This window comes from Ochlerotatus camptorhynchus, unplaced genomic scaffold, assembly GCF_037179485.1.
Source record: "Ochlerotatus camptorhynchus isolate MF236.1 unplaced genomic scaffold, CSIRO-AGI_Acam_v1.1 ptg000442l, whole genome shotgun sequence".
Lineage (NCBI taxonomy): Eukaryota > Metazoa > Arthropoda > Insecta > Diptera > Culicidae > Ochlerotatus > Ochlerotatus camptorhynchus.
Genome location: NW_027040928.1, coordinates 362,253 through 383,701, shown reverse-complemented (window position 1 = coordinate 383,701; position 21,449 = coordinate 362,253). Strand labels below are relative to the sequence as shown.

At 39.6% G+C, this 21,449-nt stretch overlaps 1 protein-coding gene across 2 annotated transcripts in view; it reads right to left on the bottom strand.

Moving 5' to 3' along the window:
* Positions 1 to 8,483: 8,483 nt before the first annotated feature.
* Positions 8,484 to 21,449, bottom strand: part of LOC135711780 (neuronal acetylcholine receptor subunit alpha-7-like) — a 321,984-nt gene continuing 309,018 nt past the window's right edge. For both annotated transcript variants that reach the window (XM_065234748.1, XM_065234749.1), the window contains exon 13: positions 8,484 to 10,352. In XM_065234748.1, the coding sequence (XP_065090820.1) occupies positions 10,200 to 10,352 (153 nt within the window). In that variant the 3' untranslated portion in view covers positions 8,484 to 10,199. The remainder of the gene's footprint in view (positions 10,353 to 21,449) is intronic.

Sequence of the window (21,449 nt, the reverse complement as noted above, 5' to 3'; positions counted from 1 at the left end):
TTGCCAGGTCATTTTCAGAAAAATCTGGACCAGGTAAAATATAAAAATCTCTAAAAATCTGGAATGCTCTAAAAAATCCTCTTTTTAACATTATGCTATTTAAATCAAAGTGATGTACCAATCTTCCGTGAAAATAGGTCAGTATGATCATCTGGAATTTATTTAAAGTATTGCGCATTTCACACCAAACTGGACTAATAAGTGCGTTTTCATTTATTAAAAAGTGTGATTAAAGTGCGAGCTTCCGTCTAATCGTATTGGTGTCTTCGGTGTACTTATTTCTTAAGATGCAAGCAATAAGTGCTCCGAAGACATCAAAACGATTTGACGCAAAGGTGCACTTTTATCACACTTTTTGCATTTTTGGGGCAGTCCAGTTTCAGATGCAAACAGCAATACTAGAATGGTTAAATAAATTAAATAAAGCAAATAACTAGTTAGCATTGCTAAAATCATCCAAAAGTTGAAAAGTATGGACACGGTGTGCCCAAAAAGTTCAAATAACCATTACGCAGCATTTCAAATATTGAGTTTAATGTGGGTAAAAACAGCAGAAAATAAGGTTAGAATTGTTTTTTAAACTGTAACTTTTTTTTAAAAAGAATGAGAAGCAAAGAATCAAGGAAATTTAATGGGATGGACTTTTTGAACTAACAGTCGATGTAGTCCTTACTATTTTAAGCAGTACCAGAATTTAAAGATTTTATTAGTTCTTAATAATTCTAATATTACTCTGAAATTGATCAGATTAACAGTTTAATTGATGACATCCTATAACACACAACACCCAGCAGACCAGTAGGTAATTTTATTTTGAAGCCAAATTCACCTGGCTGAAGTTGGAATCAAAGCCTAACATCGTGGAACTAACACACAGTTTACCTAAACTACGGGTAACTGCACTATTCGCATGACCATTATGCCAAAGAATATTTTTATTATATTACTAAAATGAAAGTCTTATAGCTTCAGGATCAGTCTCAGGATCTTGCAATGATTCTAAATTCTGGAATTTATATTTTTCCTACGTCCCAGATCATGAATTTTTTTGTTAGTCTGAACATACTTGGAATTCTTCAAAGGATATCTTCGCCTTTTTTTTAGTTCAATTCGAATCATCCTAGAATTCCATCATATTCTGAGAGTTCTTAGCATTACCTCTTGAAATCTCTTATTAATCACTCTCCAATTCCACAACTCCCTCAAATTGGTAATAATTCCCAAGAATTGGCTCAATGTTGTGTTCATTTTTTTTTCTATGAAATTTTTAAAATATTCTTGACTAATTCCTTGGTACACTTCAGAATGACCGTCACACTCTTTTCAGACTTATCCGATAGTTTTCTGTAACTGCTTTGTAGGTAAGGTTAGAATTGATTTGAAATCCTTTTCAGTATTACCTAAATACTCAAGTACTTTGCCAAAATGGTTTTGAAAGTCTTCCAGAAATTGCACTTAAAATTTTATTAAAATTAATCTCCATAGAAACATTAGACAGAATTCCATTGAAATTATTCTCACGATTCGTATCAGCATACTCCTTATGTTTCATCATAAGAATTTTCTATGATTTCTCTTCCGGATTGTATTTCCTTTATTGACAAAATCTCCACCAGAGTTGACGACACAATTGACACCGTCTTCAACCAGAGGTTGCACAGACTGAATACTTAACACGGGCAACACACCACACCCATTAGATCAGTAGGAACATTTTCAGGTTGCCAAAATTTGCACCGACTGGAGCGGGAATCGAACCCTCACGTCGTGGCACTCACAATACGCCTAAATGATGGGTGACGCCACACGACCCCGAAGCCCACAAAGATGGATGTAATTCTACTCAGAAGTAGCTTGAATCTCCTTTGATTTTATAAAGAATATATTTTCAGAATTACCTTAAAATTCCAATAATGTCCAACGTTGTTGGCCTTTAATAATTAAAGTAACAAGTTTGGCTTTTTATTTTTTCATTAGAGGGTAAAAGTGATATTTTTTAAGCTACATGTTTAAAAAATCTGGGAAAATCAGGAACATATTTTAAAAAATCTGGAAATAAACGTGGTCTGTCTGTGTATCTGGCAAGACGACTAAAAATCTGGAAAATCCAGATAAATCTGGAATACTGGCAACGCTGGTTCCAATCGAGCAATGTAAATAAACACGAGCTGTATTATCGTTATGTTCTCACGAAATATTAGCTCCAGCACAACGAAATACATCTACACAGGCTCTGTAAAGGCCCAAGCGCAATGCGGAACGGCAACGGCAGCGGAAAAGCCCGATCTGAGTAGCTCAACTTGTCGGATTGAAAACTTGTTGGAACCAAATCGACTACGGTTAGGCATCTTGATGTCATTTGTGACAACTGTCAAATTTTATGTTTCCGTTTCGCTTCCGTCCTCATTGATTTTGGGCCTTAACAAAGATCAAGGCGTTTCCGGTGCAATTTTTCAAGATAGTAAAATTTGTGAAACACTTAAAAAGAGATTTCACTTGTACATGATAGGAAGCAACAATTGCAGATTGAATAATTTTGTGCAACGCTCTGTAGAATATACCCTCCAATGTGGTATATTTGGTTTCACTCAGAGTTGTTAAAAATTGAGTCTTCAAATACTTCCATTGAATAGCGATACTACCGATACGGTTAAAAAAGTATTCATTTTACTGTCATGCTGAAGCAGACGACAGTCGTTCAAATTAAAAGTCATTTGAAGTAAACACAAAACTGCGGGTTGCCAAATCTTGCAGAAAAATAAATTAGTTGGCCGTGCAACCAGATTAACGTTTATTCTCTCCGCGCGCCTCCTATATAACATCGTCTCTGGTGTGGTGAGACCTTTGCATAGTGATGATACACAAACACGTCACTCAGCGTTGCCAGATTGTTTTAATGCTTACCGGTATCAAAGGTATTAAAAAATCGGTATTTACCGGTATTTACTATTTAATTAATTTTATATTTTTGCCGTTTTATGAAAGTGAAAATTTTAATGATGGTGACGACTGGGATTTGGGGGAAATTATTTTGTTTAACGGCTTTCTCAGTCTTAAAACACTCTATGATTTTTAAATTTAATTTTTTAAATTATCGTTGTCCTCAAGTGGTGATCAAAATTTACCTGATATTCATAAAACATCACTGAAGACTCCGCAATTCCCCAATTCCGGAACATTCCTGAAATGCTCTTTGGAATATTCCATAATTCCTCGAAATTCCTTAAAAGTTCTTGTAATTTTCCTGAAATCAATCTTCTTAAAATCTTCTTTCATTTCTCGCATCTACTTACATCGCGCATCATCTTTTTGCAGGAATGCTTCAGGATCGTCATCAATCCTCTTTCTATCTACTCAGCGTACGCGCAGCTAGTCACAGCAAACCACAATCTTTCCTGCATCGTAGATAGAGTCGTCCCCCTCGTTCTGAGGAACCTTATCAGTATATCGGTATCTAGTTCGGAAATCGGTATAAATACCGATAAATCGGTATATCCGGCAACGCTGCCGTCACTATCCCGTCATCGACACCGTTGGTGGTGCCATCTGTTTGTTAAAACCTGGACTACATTAAGAGCATCTCCACCGGTGGTTCATTTCCAGCTGAACCGATAAACCTTGCTGCATCGGAAGTTTGTCACGCAGCATGACCGCTATAGAAGTTGTTTGCGGCGGTTTCTACAAGGTTGTATTTCACTGCAGCTGTGCAAAAATAACGGAGGAACTGTAGCCCAGCCTGATTGACGAGAATAAACAGGAGAACCAAACAGGGTTTAACAAGCTTTTCCCAGTGCTACTATCTCCTCTTCCTCGGATTTTCAAGATTGGTAAATCCAACACGCCAACAAGAAACCGTGATGATGAAATCACTTCATCTGATCAACCAGCCAAAATTCTACTTGGCATCGGTCCAACGGCGGTCAACGTGTCATCAGCCCCTCTAGATAAATCGGCAGACAAGTTCTGGGTCTCCCTACCAAAATATCACCCGACGTTTCACAGTCAGACATCGAGAAACTCAGCAAGGAATCTTTGAATGTGGATGAAGTTGTTGTGAAATCGCTGATACCAAGAGGTCGGCCATTGTCAACACTGTCTTTCGTATTATATAAGGTTGGAATCAGCCTCGAATATGGATCCTTTATCTTGGCCACAAGGAATCGAATTACGGGAGTTTATTGAGGATGATACAAGGACCCGGCATTTTTGGAAGCCGGTGCTGAACGCAGATCCGGGTCCGTCGAACAGTAATTAGCGCCAGCCGTAACAATTACCTCTTATCCTGCTCTCGCCAACACTCGTGCTCATTTGGCCGTGTACTGTCAAAACGTCCGTGGTTTGTGGACTAAAACGAATGCTCTGTGGTTTTCACAGAAACGTGGCTTCATACTGACATCGCGAATGCTGAACTGTCACACTTTCTACCGCTGTGACCGGAATTACCGCACAGGTGTACTACGACGTGGTGGTCGTGTCTTAAATTTCGTGAAATCCGTGCTGAATTGTAAAGCCGTGCATCCGGTCAACTCGACATTTATACCAAGCACGCCGAATTCGTACCACAGCTCCTTGAAATGCTGCAGCATGCTCATGATACGAATATAGTTATAGGTGATTACAACCTGCCGAATCTAGCTTGAGACTTTGATGAGGATGTCCAAGGATTCTTACCTCTCAATGCTTCATCTGAACAGGAATTTGCTGTAGTCGAGACCTTACTATCTGCAAGACTTAAGCTAATCAGCGATCTGGTCAACGCGAATGGTAAACTTCTCTTCCTGGGGCTCGTCAGTGATTCAGATCCTAATGAGCTGTATGAACCACCATCTGCCATTCTGAAAGTTGGTCGCCTTCATAAGCCGTTAGTTTTGAAAGTTGACATCCGTTCGAGCGAACATCCTTCATCGTATCCAGTAGCACGCTATGAGTACAATTTCGCACGGTTTGATTTCGATGCTATTAATGCGAGCATCTCAGTGTTGGATTGGGTGCAATTACTTAACTTACCTACCATTGATGCCGCCGTGTCCGAATTCTATGACAATATTTATCAAGTAATCCATAATACTGTTCCAATAGTGGCTCGTAGACCTTCTATGCATTCGCCCATAACCGTGGTGGAATCCGCAATTGCGTAATCTGCGTAACCGTCTGCGTAAGGCCCGTAAACGATACTTTCGCTCCAGGACTGCTGAACACAAGTATGGTGCGCAGCTTGCAGAAGCCAAGTATATCGATAACATCCAGAGTGGCTTCAAAGAAAACCCATCGTCGTTCTGGTCTTTCGTAAACGCTCGCTGGTATTCCGACATACGTCACCTACTGTAATTGAAGCTCCTTCACCGATGCGCTACACTTCTGCAAACCTCTTCGCTGGTTTCTTCGAAAGCGTTTTCGAACTCGATCAAACTCCTCCGCAGCAGCAGTACATCGACCAGTTACCGAACTACAACATTCGGCTGCAGCAGCTTAGCTTCAGTCATGACGCTATGTTCAAACCCCTTTGCTCGGTTGATGCATCGAATGGCCCAGGTCCGGATCATACAATCAGCAACGTTGGCCACACCCGTTATGTCTATCTTCAACCGTTCACTCCTTACCTTACCTTACAAATCAGTCTAAGGCCTTGTTGTCCTTTGCTATTCGAAGAAGTCGTCTCCACTCTACTGGATCTATGGCCACACTTCGCCAGCCTCGTAGTCTGCGAATGGTCCGCAGGTCGCAGGGTCGATCTACCTTGCCGGCTGCGGGCCTCTTCTTCTTGCTCCTGTTGGGTCGCTTTCTAGAACCATTTTCACTGGGTCGTCGTGCGGCATTCTTACGACGTGTCCAGCCCATCATAGTCGCCCAATTTTTGCAATGTGGACGATGGATGGTTCTCCCAGCAGCTGCTGCAATTCGCAGTTCATTCGCTTCCTCCGTCATCCATCTGCACTCCACCGTAGATGGTACGCAACACCTTCCGTTCGAAAACACCAAGGGCGCGTTGGTCCTCCACGAGCATAGTTCAGGTCTCGTGGCCGTAGAGGACCACCGGTCTAATCAGCGTCTTGTAATCAGTCAACCTCGTGCGGCGGCGAATTTTATTCGACCGGAGCGTCCTTCGGAGTCCAAAGTAGCCACGATTCCCTGCCATAATGCGTCTTTGAATGTCTCTGCTGGTATCATTTTCGGCGGTCACCAGTGAGTTTAAATACACAAACTCATCGACCACCTCGATTTCGTCACCGTCAATTTAAACTCGGGGTGGGAGGCTAACATTGTCTTCTCTAGAACCTCTTCCTCTCATGTATTTTGTCTTCGACGGGTTGATAGCAAGTCCAAGCCGCCTAGCTTCAGCCGTTTCCGCCATCGTTTCGATGTTCCGTGCCATGATGTAGATGTCATCGGCGAAGCTAAGAAGCTGGATGGACTTCCTGAAGATCGTGCCACTCGTGTCTATACCAGCTCTTCTGATCACACCTTCTAACGCGATGTTGAATAGCAGACACGAAAGTCTATCACCTTGCCGTAACCCCCTTTGAGATTCAGGCAAATTCCTTGCATGGATTCCTGTGTCGCAACGCTGTGCAATTCGATGATGTGCACGCTTTGAAAACATTGTACTGCTCCTTGGTTCGTAGTGTTGTTGAATATGGAGTACAAATCTGGGGTCCATATCTTGTCCAGATTCGCCTTACGATAGCTTCCATGGACCAATGCCAATAACCTATCACCATTCGAACACAGATGTGCGCTTATTGGACTGCAAACACTATCGAGTCGCTGAATCTTCCTGCAGAGACTATTTATTATTGACATGATTAGTAATCATATTGACTGCAGTAGTGTGCTCCGGGATATCAACTTCCACGCTCCAGTCCGTCGTCTCCGCAATGCATACCTCTTGTAAACTCTTGGACACCGTACTGGCTTTAACAATCCACTCAAAAAATGTTGCAGACTGTTCAATGATGTGTGTGATGCTTTTGATTTTAATATTTGTAAACTATTTTTTTTTTTTAATTAGAATTAATTCCAAAGATGGCGATTCTAAATAAACACAGCGATATTATCCGCCAATGGAACAACGCTGGATGTAAGCTGTAAGGTTGCATTAAATTTGGTATCAATTTGAGATCTCACGATGAAAAATAGAGGCGAAAAAAATCGCGTCAAAACAGAAACGGAAGACCCAATCCCATTCCTCTCAATCGCAAACATTCCGCAGCTTTCCGAACAGATCCGAATGTCCCGAACCAGCGAGACCCCATTCAGCAATAGCGCGCTCTCGATGATGCGCTAGCTCTCCGGGAGAGAGGAAAACCACCCGAACGGCTCTCCCAATTTTACCCAAAACGCTCGCGTGGTGGCTGTTGTTGCATTTTGTCTTATTCTCCTTCCCTAACGTGTTCGCTCTCTCATCTTTCTCTCTTCTCACCGCACCACACTAATCAATAATTACAGTACGTTTAATCAATAATTATTTAATAATTAATAATAATAATTTAAATATACTTTTTTTTTATTATATATCACAGTCGTGCTGCTGTTGATAAATTTTTTACTTGACTTTCAATATTTTCCTCCTTTGCTAATTTTGCTCCTTCAACTTCGATTTTTTTTTGTTCTTTGCTTTCAGTTTGCTGCACTATCCTGCATGGGTCCTTCGGATGTTTGATCCACTTGTGTGTCCTAAAATTTATCGCTATCGCTTCCTGCTATCCGCTTTTCAATTAATAACGCTACTACACAAACTCGAAAGAAGCTACCAAATACAGGATTGTTCTCCCTCCTCGCTCGTCCGTTACTCTTGCTCTCTTTCTTTCGTGTTCGCCTCTGTATTGGTACAGGATTCTTCTCTGTTTTTTTCTTAAATGATTTTCTGACTTAGATTTCCAGTAAGAGATTCGCAACTTTTTCTTTTTTTTTTAATTTCTTACCATTTGAGCGAAGATTTCTCTATTTCAATCACTCTCGCGTCGATTACTCCCGCTCGCACCCTGGCGCGTGCGAGTGAGTCTTTGTCTCTTGCTCTCTGATTTATTAATTTAGAAATTTCACTTTACTCGCTTGCATCCTTTCGGCCGAACCTGCCGCTTCCGATTTCAAGTTCGCTCGCCACTCGGGCCGGAATTCGAAGCCGGATGCCGTTCTTGAAAAGGTTGCAATTCAATAATAATCGCTTCAACTAAAACAGAATGAGAACGATAAAGATTTATGTAACCTCTTAATACGACGATCGCATGCGACTTAGTTTTTTTTTTGGTTTAATTTTTTTTTTCAATCTTCGTTTTTATCAAATAATAACTGAAAAAGTTTACTTTTGTTCAATTTCTTAAACATCTTAAATTTAGTTTTTTTTTCATGCTTTTTCTGTCTTATTTTTTTTTGCTAGAGAAAAGATTTTGGTTTCTTCGTTTTGTTCACCTAGAAATTTACTTCTTTGAAATTGGAAGTTTTAGCTACGTTTTGCCTTTGTTTGACAGTTTTGCGCGGGCGTCGGTATCGTCTGTGGTCGGCGTTGACGATAGACTCTGTGTTTTTTTTCATGTGATGTTCTTTTAAGGGCTATGCCTTGCTCTAATGTACAGTGCGTTAGATGTGTTGGAATGTTTTTGGCTTTCATATGCAAACACTATTAGACGGGCACAATTGCGACATCTGCTGCTCAGTGGTCAAAACTCCGAACGAATTTGATAGCGAAGACATCAAGCACAAAAAAGAGTTTATCGTATTTGCTAATTTGTATATGTCTAAGTGTGGTTACTTACCCGTCCATTCAGAATAAATCATGATGTAAATTTCTCATACAACTGAGTAGAAGTGATTCTCTCCCTCTCTGAGTTACTCTCATTGATCGAGTATATGTCCCTAGAACTATGGACGAGTTACCAATCTTTTTAATAAGTTGTCTTGTATTGAGTGAGAGAGAAGTATTAGTAGTTTCCATTTAATTCCACTACCTTATTTGCTCATCCTTGACAGATACGCGTATTTCGTCTACAATGTACAGACTGTTTCTGTGTCTTGTACTAATACTTGAAGTTGTCTTGGCATAAATTCTAATACAGCCCACTGATTTTCAATCAGTCACAACTGTCAGGGTATTTCAAGAGGAAATTTTTGTAATTCTTGGGAATATTCTCAGATTTTTTAGAGTACTCCTGTTCATCCTGGATTGCTCTCATAATTCCATTAAAACAATGTAAAGAACATCAGATCAGAGTTGTTGTTGTGTTGTTCTTCAAAGTAACTGCTCCCGAAATTTCTGGTGCAACACATCCAACAAGATAATCCATGAAACAAATTGTGACCATTCTAATTCTCGGTGACACGTTTTTGGAAAAGACATCTGAGTTAATTAAAATTTTCAGAATTTTGTTAAGCTTTTTGAACCTCGTGAAACAGTTTCCACTTAGCAAACCTCAAATAATCCAAGACATACAACGCAAACTGCAATCCGCATCCAGCTGCATCCTCTGACGTCTCCGATGGTTCGTTTCCTGTGTCTCTGTTAGTATAGAGTTGGGCTGCATACTGCTTGCGTCTTATTGCTTTTGACGATCCTGACTCTAGACTGCTAGCAAAATTTCTACGTCCCGAAAAAAATATATAACCGCCCCAAACAAACTCGACGATTTTCCGTTTGCGCTTAAATTAATACTCACTAGCGATGGGAACTTATCAGCAGCTATATTGGTTTTTCGCGATTTTTTAAACTCCATAAACGAAAGATTGATCTGAAGTGTATTCTGATTTTCTAACTCCCTATGGATGGGAGATTTTCGGTGGAAATGACTCGATCGAATAAATGGAATGCTAGACGCAATAATTGTCAAAAAACTTTGCCTTTTCCTTGTTTCGATTTTTTTTTTTACTTTCGGTTGTTGTGCTTGTTTGTTTTGTTTTACCGATTTTCTTCACTTTTCTAGCGTTTTTTTTCTTATTTTTTTTTATTTTTTTTTTCTGTATTTTCGTTCTAACGCAGCACCATTTCGCTGTTCCGCTTTTGTTTGCTTCAATGTTTCCTTAATAATCTTTTCTCCATTTTTTTTTGCGTTTCCTCCAATTTTCTCTGATTACACACTACCCCTTTTGTTTTGCTTAATGTTGTTCACTTGTTGGTTTGAAATTTATTTAAAAAGTCTCGACAATAATTTAATGAATAACAAATTGATTTTATGATAAAACCAATAACAATAACCTTTTCCATGTGGCTACGAAACGATGATGTGTGGTGCCGAAAATAGAACAGCTACGGTTGCCACTATTGTGAAAAACGTGAAAATTATAAGGCACAATCTATCAACTACCATTGCTGCGAATTTCCATTCCTTGGCGACGTCGCTGTCCTCGTCCTCTTTTCGTATCTAAAAATAGAGAATAGAGTGGATGAGAACTACCGGAATAGGTGCAATCGGAAATAGAATTAGTTCAAGTTTGTCGGCTGGCAATGCAAACTTGAGTCACAACTCGAAAACAGTGCCAACACCGCCGGTTCAGAACAAAACCTATTGTTCTGCCTTCTTTGCTCGTAGGCTTGCCGAAGACGACGACGATGGCGACGGAGACGAGAAAGACGCAGGAGACTTTGAAGAATGGTTTCTGAAAACAGAGAAGACCGTTTGTTGGAGTGCAGAAGAGGCACAGCCATACTCAATTTAATTGCCCACGGGTAGTACACGTGTAATTGTGCACAGGAGGAGGCAGTTATTCTATGATGTCGTGTGATGTGTGTGTGTGTGTGTGTGTGTGTGTGCTCAAGGTATGAAAGCAAATCAGAGGACTTAAATCGTTCGATCCTGGGAGCTAGGCTAGGGTTGGTGTATCAGTTATGGCTATAGAGCAGTTCCAGCAAAATAACAAAAACAACATTTTTGACTCGATCTTCTCCGCATTGCATGAAGCTTTGCATAAGCGATTGTAACATTTTGTACTTAATTTTGGCCATTTTAGATCTTGTTTACTTTTTCAAAATGGTATCTTTACCATTTTTCTTTAAATTGTAGCTCGAAAACATCTCTTCTGATCGAAATGCTTAGTAAGTTGGGTGTAGAGTAGAGCACAACAAGAATCAAATCTAACCGAATTTGTATTATAGCCGTAGATGGACGCCATAATTAATCAAAGACAGATTTATGTAAAACCACGCATACACTTAACAAAAAAAAACGTAGCCTCTGTAAGCTATACAACCAGTACCTATCCAATTTTCTAAATCCTCTTAATTGTAGAAATCCTTGAAAATGATGAAATATATCACCGAAACGTCGGAGAGTTGAAGCAATACAACGTTTTTGCTGCAGTAAAAAGACTGAAAGAGCCGTTAAACCCTTCAATCAATCCCTATAACACACCTGTCGCAAGCTCTCAAACTTTCGTTTTAAACAAAGTTTTAGGGAGAAACAAATTCTTTTTAGGAAAATATGCACCAACTTTTTTTTAAATCAATTTATTGTTTTAACTAAAAAAATAATTTAAAATTTAATAACTCAACATATCTTGGTTTAATTTTCATATTTCGATTTTTTTTTTTTGATGCTGGATTCAAAGGGAAAATTCACCGACAATTTTTTTTTTCAGTAGAGGGGTGATGCACGTTTAATATCTAATCACCCCCCATTTAAATTCTCTCAGCTGTCAACCAGCGTTGCCAGATATACCAATTTATCGGTATTTATACCGATTTACAAACTAGATACCGATATACAGATAAGGTTCCTCAGAATACCGATTTTTAAGATTTTATACCGATTTATACCGTTTTTTTTTAAATAATCAAAATTATCATCGCCTGCCCGCGCTCGAATTCCGGGGAAATTTTTTGTGAGAGACTTGTATCTTTTTGAATACCTCATATTTTATGAGCCTTCAAAATTCTAAACAATCATCTCTAAAGTTGCCTTATGCTTGATAAAGGGTGTCCACGATGAAATTGCCACACACAAAATTGATTCGCAAAATTTGAGTTTTCATCCGATTGCCATCAAATTTTCAGGGATTGAGAAATAACTATTAAACTTCATTTTACCATTTTACTCGTATTTTATTTACAGTCCATACGCAAATGCCCGCACCTTGGCCTTAACCCCGGCCATAAGATTCTGCAAAACCTGTGAATCAACCGTTTTTTGCATGTAAACCCATACTTTCTTCAGTTCCTCGACTGTCTTCACTACCTTAGGTCGTTTAAGAAGGTGCTGCTTCATAATCGCCCAGTACTTCTCGATGGGGCGGAGCTCCGGAGTGTTGGGAGGGTTGAACATTTTCGGCACGAAATTGACCTTATTGTCCGCATACCACTCCACGTCCTTGGAGTAGTGGCATGAGGCCAAATCCGGCCAGAAGATTGTTGGGACGTTGTGGGCCTTCAGGAGAGGAAGCAGCCGCTTCTGGAGGCACTCTTTTATGTACACCTGTCCGTTAATCGTGTCCTGGGTCACGAAAGGTGCACTCCGCTTCCCGCACGTGCAGATGGCTTGCCAAACCAGGAATTTCTTCGCAAATTTGGACATCTTCTGAGTGCGGACATGCTCCGGAACGCTGAACTTATCCTTGGCCGTGAAAAACAGGTTGCCGGGGATCTGTTTGAAGTCGGCCTTAACATATGTTTCGTCGTCCATGATGCAGCATTCAACTTTCGTCAGCATGTTGAGGTACAACTTCCTGGCACGGGTTTTGGCGGACTTGTTCTGCTTCTCGTCGCGATTAGGGGCCTTTTGTACCTTGAACGTTCGAAGCCCAGCCTTAGTTTTGGCCTTCTGGACAAAACTTCGGCTTAGGTGCAGCTTCTTAGCCACATCCCTAACGGAGGATTTCGGATTTCGGTTGAAGGCCCCAACTACGCGGTTGTGATTTTTGGTGTTGTACGGAATACTTTTTCCTTCACTTCTGGGCTTCCGATCGGTGGTCAACCGTTCCTCGAACCGCTTAATCACTCGCGACACCGTGGAATTCGCGATTCCCAACGTTTTAGCGATGGAACGATGCGAGAGATCCTTGTTCTCGTGATGAATGCGCAAGATTTTATCACGCACGAGCTGTTCTTTCGACTCCATTTCCGCGAGTTTTGATCACAAGACTTTAAAACTTGCAGGATGTAAATAATGCACTATGAACTAAATCCACCCAAATTTTCATTAAATTCTACCCAACGGTTAAAAAGTTAGAGCAATTTCATAGTGTGGCAATTTCATCGTGGACACCCTTTACTCTTTCGACTAATGTTTGCATTTCCTCACCGTTTGGCTACCCATCAATCAAGAAATAGTCGATGGCTCTTTCCACATTTTTTGAACATTATACATCTTCCGGAAGTTTTTATTCATTTTTAAACTTCCTGAAGTTTTGTCCAACTTTACCCTGGAATTTTCTTCCACCTTACCTTGGAAGCTTCTTCAGCCTTCGTTCGAATGATTCTTTCATCTTCTCCCGTCAGTTTTCAAGGATGCTATCAGATTTTTATTGCGGATCCACACTAGCTGCAGGTATATTTAAGAAGTTCTGAAACTTCAGAAAAGTTCAGACTTTTGTGTAAGTTACGATAAATTAAAGACAATTTCATTAACTTCTGTTAAAATTTGAAAGCCCAGAAGTTTCAGAAAAGTCCAGCAAGCTCCAGTGAACTTAAAGAAACATCATAAATATTTTGAAAACATCACAAGTCAAAAGAAGTTCAGGAAAATTTAATGGTATGCTTTGCTTTGCTTTTTAATGGCAGTGTCGATTAACTTTTTAAAATTAAAAAAATCGGGAAGATCATTGAACTTCAATGCTGATGTTACAATAAATTCATGAAAATTGTGAGAGCACTTATGAGTTTTCGTAATCTTCAAGAAAGTCCACAGACCTTCTAAGATGATTAGAAATATTCTGGTAATCTTATTATAATCAAGGAAGTTCCGAGCGCTTCGAGGATGACCAATAAAATTCAAAACAGTCCCTAATTTCAGAAAATTTACAAGAACTTTTAAGGAATTTCGAAGAATTATGGAATATTCCAATTTCCGAAAACTTCAGGGAAATTTTGGAGTCTTCAGGGATGTTTTTTGAACATCAGGAAAATTTTCAGGATCATTAGAACATCCCCCAGGAATCTCTTTCATTCGGAATGTCCTTGTTTATTTCGACTGTTCCGAAAACGCTCTGGCTTCCGACTTTCTTCAGATGGTTCTTCCAATCTACCTTAGGAAGTTTCTGCCACCGTCTCCAAGAAGTTTCATTCGTCTTCTCCAGGAACTTCAATTAATTCACCTATAAATTTCTTTCGTCTTCTTCTGGAAGTTTGACCATAAGCCAAAGGTTTTTTGTTCGACTTCTATTGGAAGGTTTTTCCGAGCTTCTTCTGGCTTTTCCTGGAAATGGCTACTTTTGGAAATTTACTTCTGGTTTCCGAAACTTTTCTGGATTCCTTTGGATGTGACATCCGATTTTTTCCGATAGTTTATTTAAATTTTTGCCACTAATTTCTCAATTCGTGTCCTGGAAGTTTCCCGGAGGTTTTTCCAGCTTTTCTCGAACTTCATCCAGGAGAGCTTCTTTGGTCTTTCTCTGGATGTTTTTTAACTCCATTCAGAAGCTAATTCAAACATTCCCTGGAATTTCTTCCGGAGTTTTCTTCCAAAATTTTGCTTTGATGAACAGCTTTCTCAGTCTTAAAACACTGCAACGACTACGATGTAATCTACCCGACATTTCAGCCATAGGCTTTTTTCAATGGAAAATATTGTTTTAGTCGTTATTGTCAATAGTTTAGTCGTTGTTGTGGCTGATTATCCATATTTTGGTTTCGTTTAGTGATATTCAATTGAAAAAACTACTTGGTCACAATTTCGATCACCACTTGAGGACAATGATAATTTTAAAAATTAAATAAAAAACATTAAAGAGTGTTTAAGACTGAGAAAGCCGTCAAAAAAAGCAATTACCCTCAAATCCCAGTCGCCACAATCGTTAAAATTTTCGCTTTCAAAAACGGCAATAATATAAAATTAAATAAATAGTAAATACCGATAAATACCGATTTTGTAATACATTTGATACCGATAAGCTTTAAAACAATCTAGCAACGCTGCTGTCAACTCACATTCAAAACAAAAACAAATTTCACGATCAGATTCTGTTTTGTGTTTCGCTCTGAGTAGTTGTATGCGAAATTACCTGATATAATATTGATTATAAAGGTAATTATAATACAATTTTGATTATAATCAGCTCGTATTAAATTGAATTTTCCTGATTGCAGCATGTGTGATGAGCGAATTGAAAGAAACGAGCAGACTTCCGAAAAGGATCAAGCCAGCAATGACCCGGATGACATACATTTCGTGGATGTTGAGTTCCTGGATCAGAAATCGCCGAGTTTTGAAGATGGAACACCCAACTCAACCCACGACGATAGAACATCTGAAGGTTCCCAGGATGCTAGCACTGCACCTTGCTCCGAGCCTGGTTCAAGTAAACATGGGATTGGCGAAGACAGATCACGAATGAACGTCACCATCAACTTATCGGCCAACGAGTTTAAAAATGCTCAGTTTCACTTCACCGGAATACTGTTTGTCGGATCTTTCAAGAAGCAGCATCTGGCAGACCCTGTGTGTTCAACGAACAGCTCCATGACGGGCTTACTCAAGTGCCTTTGGGAGAATGTTGAGTATTATATCTCCTTAGAGGTCCTGGAAAGATTCTCCTGACTTGGTGAAATTCATTCTATTGAAGCACGGGAAGTCTAAGAAGATCTACACGATGGACGAGTTACAAGAAAACTCTAAGCTGCTACCAAGTTGGCGAGGAAAGGAAATACAGGTACACATTTTCAAGTACTCTACTTCGATTACGTCCCATTTTCTGTAGCAAATCGTCAACAAACAATTGCTACATCCAGGAAGTAAAGACAGGGCTGGAGCGCCATTGACGGAGGAACTTGTGGGTTGTGTGAACCACTTGAAAGATACACACTCGCATTACACAGCTCTGTGGTCATCGTGGGAAAAATGGGCTAATTTCATCTTGGCAAAGCCTGGTGATCAGAGAGACAAGCTGATGACTGAAGCCCCACCAGACGATTATCTTCACTTGTTCCGATCACCAGCAGTGCCTGAAGCTAACCAACTTCAAGTTACTCGCCTAACAAAAAAGAAAAAACTGAAACCAATTTGCGAAATAAAACAGCAAAAAAGTTTATCTTCCATTTAATTCCACTTAATTAATTTTGGTATCCATGACAGATACGTATTTCGACTACAATGTGCAGTCTTCATCAGTGTCATTCCCACTAAAGAACTTATCAAAATCTAACCCCCTTAAGTACTCATCCCCTAGGTCCCCAGTACTTAAGGGGGTTAGATTTTGATAAGTTCTTTAGTGGGAATGACACTGATGAAGACTGCACATTGTAGTCGAAATACGTATCTGTCATGGATACCAAAATTAATTAAGTGGAATTAAATGGAAGATAAACTTTTTTGCTGTTTTATTTAGCATTCCGCTAACAACCCAATTTCATTACTTCATTACTTCAATTTGCGAAACTATCACAACTTATGCAACCAATTAAATACAGCCATCAACTCTAATCTTCTAGAATATGTATCTTTCATTATTAAAGCGTTGGACAGTGGCAAGCACGTTGAAGCGCTATACACCGACTTCAGTAAAGCATTTGACCGCATCGACATACCATTATTAATCCTCAAATTGCAGAAAATAGGAATGGAGCCTAGACTTTTGAATTGGCTTCAATCATACCTAACACATCGTATTTCAGTCACCTCTGGGGTACCCCAGGGTTCTCATTTAGGCCCACTTCTTTTTATTTTGTACATAAACGACATTTCCTACATAGGGGAATTTACGTATTCTCGTCAATCTAAGCAGCGTCTGCACTTCTACTAGCATTTTCTCAGCGTCACGCACATATATGATGTGTCTGTTTGTTTACATTCATCTGCTGCTTGCTTCTCTATCCATTCCAATCGACAGAATTTTTCAAAACGTTTTGAAAGCGTTTTTACAAGGCTCCAAACTTCTCAGGTGAGTGTGACTATAGTCGGCAGCCTCTTTTCCTTCGGCAACCTTCCCATTAGAACTGCGTGTTAACCAGCTGTTCTATTATCGGCAACTCGAAATCAACCCCATTTTGTAGTGCGTATGCTTTATTTGAAGAAACATGTAGCATTACTGGATTGCTCGATCGTTCAAATATAATCAGATTGAAGCTGAAAGGCTAAACAATCGTTTGGATACATTCAGGGAAGTGCGTTGATGGGAAAACATAGTGAAATTAACGTTTAAATTTTGGTTGCCGAAAACAGTCAATGGGTGCCGAAGCCAACATTTACCCTACTCAAAAAAATAAAATTGCTTGTATATGCAGACGACATGAAGTTCTTTATGGAAATAAGTAATTCTAGCGATGCAGAAGAATTCCAGAATGAAATCAATATATTCCACACCTGGTGTAGTAAAAGTCTACATCAACTGAACGTAAAAAAATGTACTGCAATAGCATTTAGCAGAAAAATTGAATCACCGCATATTGAAATATCATTAGGCAACCAAATAGTAGAAAAAAGCAAAATTGTAAGAGATCTAGGTGTAATCCTAGACTCCAAACTAACTTTTATAGAACATTATAATACTATCATTAGTAAAGCAAACAGAATGCTAGGCTTCATCAAAAGGTTCAGTCATAATTTCGAAGACCCATACACTATTAAGCTATTATATACCACATATGTAAGGCCAATTCTGGAATACTGCCACCTAGTATGGAATCCATACATTTCCATACACGAAGAACGCATAGAATCTGTCCAAAAACAATTCCTTTTATATGCTTTACGTAAATTGAATTGGACTGCATTTCCATTACCATCTTATGAAGCGCGCTGCATGCTAATCAATATACAAACACTTAAGGAGCGCCGCCAATTTGCAATGCTTTTCTTCATCAACGACATTATTTCAATGCGCATAGATTCGGCAGAAATGCTCGCACAATTAAACTTTTACACACCTTGTCGATATCTTAGAACACGGAATTTATTTTCAGAAACATCGTACAGAACAAACTATGCAAAAAATAGCCCAATCAATCGAATGATGCGCCTATATAATTTGCATTGCGGAACTATTGACATCACTATGTCCAAGCAGCAAATAAAAACAAAGCTAAAACAGAATAGAATTAATGCATAGTACCTATGTAAGTAAACATTATAATAATCATTGTATGTAGTCTACACTGGCTTGACGAAATGGAAATAAAAGATTGCATACAACATCAATGACAGTCTGCTGGTGACAGTAAACAAGTTATGTGAGAAAGTTAATTCTTTGGTAAAAGGTGTATCTGATATTCAAATTCAGGTGCACGAGTTGAAGGCGGAAATTTGCAACTCAAGATCGCTCTTGGATGCAATGCAAACTTCTTTTCCACTTGAAGAAACAGAATACAGCCGTAGGCTTGCCTCTCGAGTAACCGATTTGGCTGACGTCGATAATGCAGATTGATTGGAGTGTAGCTGTATGGTTTGTTATACCTTCAAGGATCAACGATATGATGATAGGGATGATAGACGACGAGTTCGGATTTTGAATAATCGTTTAAATATCTGATTTGTTTCTTTATTCCTTGTAATAAAACCACATACATTCGACCTACATTCAGAATCAATTACTTCAATTATTCACTGGTTTGTTCTTACTTGTGCATCAAACTTTCCGTTTGGGAAATAGCCGCATTCTTTGAATAAGTTTGAGCAATTATAATTCGTAAATTTAGTTAGAGCTGCTCCAGCCACAATAGGTAGGGGAAAAGTTGGCTTCGGCAATACCTTAACCTATTATCGTCAGGGGGGTAAACAAAGTCCTAGAGCACTCAAATTTGGCCAATAATTGCTTTGAAACACAATGTAACCACATGCCAAAATTGAGCTCTCAATGACGTTGTTTACCCCCCTGACGATAATAGGTTAGGTATTGCCGAAGCCAACTTTTCCCCTAGAAGCGTTTTACCACAGACAAACAGACGTAACTCTTTGACAAAGTTTTTCTTGAAAACATAGTATCTCAAAACACAGGACCTCAGTACCGACATCTCTCGGGCTTCTCGCGGAAAACAAGCTTGCTCGCTAACTCGCAAACAATATTGCATAAAAGTTCTACAGAATGTATAGAAACGTCAAAGTGATCCGATGCCAGCGCTGCGGCGAGTAGTTCGCGCAACTGATAATATTCAAATCAACCGTTAATTGCGTGAACGAAGATACACAATGAAGTGTTACGTCTGTTTGTCTGTGGTTTTACCTTCTTCCACATAATGTCGCTTAAGATATCGCTTAACCAATCCAAAAACGATCTCGATGGGATTATAGAAGGGGCAATACGCTGACAAAATTTTTGTATGATTCCCAATGATCTTAAATACAAAATTATGTTCTTATCACAATGAATGCGTGCCTCATCCATAATCCACACCGAGTATCAACCAGGATAGTTTTCCACAACACCACTTAGAAGAGCCATTTTGCGGCAGCACTCAAAAAACTTATGTCTCGAAAAAGTTCCCTCAGTTTCGAACGACTCAACAATGCCTGCTTGTCCCAGAATTCATAGATTGGAGACCCGTGGTTTTCTTCTAAACTCGCCACGATAAATTAGGCTCTTTCCCACCATCCCGTAGCCACGATCACGTAACATTTCACGGTTTGCAAAGGCAACTTCGTCCAGAAACAAAAGCTGTTCAAATCCCCACATAAAGCTAGCCATCTCACTTGAATAACGAAGCATATCATCCTCACGGATCTGAAGAGCTCGCCGTTCCAGAGCTTTCCTGGACATTTCGTATGCATGTAGGATGTTACATATGGAGCAGGCACTGATGGACACACCGAAATGGTTAGTAAACCGCTGGCGGGCTTCATCCAAATATAATATCGGGCACTTTCTGTACAATTACGGCAAGTGGACTTCGAGATAGGCCCAGAAAGTAATGCCCGTAAAGGCAAAGATATTTAGTGTTGATACTAGCTCGTTTTTGCAGGACATTTTCCAGTATGGTGTTGTTCCATCCATTGTAGATTGAAAGATGAATAAATACGTGAATGGCAATCAACTTCTTGTAAATAAAAAAAAATCGTTTGAATAAATAACAAAAACCGCTGAAAGCTCCTATATGACCGATCCAGTTTGACAGATTTTAATGACGTTCAATCGAATGGCTATTTGAACCGAGGGGGGCGACACATCTAAATCTCAATTCTAGATGCTCAAAAAATCTCCCACTAGCGAATCAATCTTCGAAAAATCATCTTTCATTTCTCGCATCTACTTGCATCGTACTTCATATTTTTGCAGGAAATCTTCAAAATCGACATAAATCTTCCATCTATCTACTCAACGTGCGTGCAGCTACCCACAGCAAAACACAATCTTTTCTGCATCGTAGATAGAGTCGTTCCCCTCGATTTGAACGACCGTTCTAGCGAACGGCGATTTCGAACGCCCGGGTCCATTAATGAAATCCACGCACAATACATTTTCTTTTTTGAAAAAAGCTCATGAAAAATGCAAACTTTTGATACATTGAAAACCTTGGACACTTGAAAATTGATGATAAAGCTTCGAGCAACTGCTTTTGGTCATGTAGCAGCTGTCACCTACCTCATGTACTCGCTGAACGCTTTCAAATCGACCACAGGCAGGTTCTCTTGATGCAGCGCCCAGCCGGCAGTTTATGCACGAGCTCTTGTAGAAGGATGAGATTGAAGAGGTAGTTGTCCATTCCAACAGCTTGCAGGTGGCCACACAAGTTTTGGACCGCCAAACCAAAATGGATCAACGTCTGAAGCCTTTCTACTTTGGTAGCGGATGTACCTCGAACTTTGGCGACTTGGTTGTGCATGATCTGATCTGGTCTTCCGTACAGCGTGTGCAGGGTTGACAGAACTTGCGGCACGGTGGATGGATGGAGAAGAAAACTGCTGACGGCTTCCTTAGCGACTCCTTTAAGCGACCGTTGCAAACTAAACAGATTTTCTGAGTCGGTGTAGCCACACGCCATGGTGGAATGGTTGTAGCTACTAATAAAGACTGGCCATTCGATGGGATCGCCACTGAACATCGGAAGCTTTCTGGAGATAACTTGTCTCGGTGCCGACTGTTGAGGCGTCGGTCCCTACTACAGAACTTGATACTAATACAATTTTTACAGAACATATGACCGACTACCTACGAAGGATGTGAATAGGCCTAGGGCTATAAATACATATTATAATATAATAATGAATAACTACTGCTCACAACTAGGCTCACTAATCATTACTAAGTAATAATAGGAATATTTAATCAATATCACCAAGCTCTCAATTTGTGTTCATAATTTCACAGCCAAATAAAAATCAACCCGTAGACGATCCTTTCTCTTAACATATAAATTATTGTAAAATAGCAGAGCAGTGATT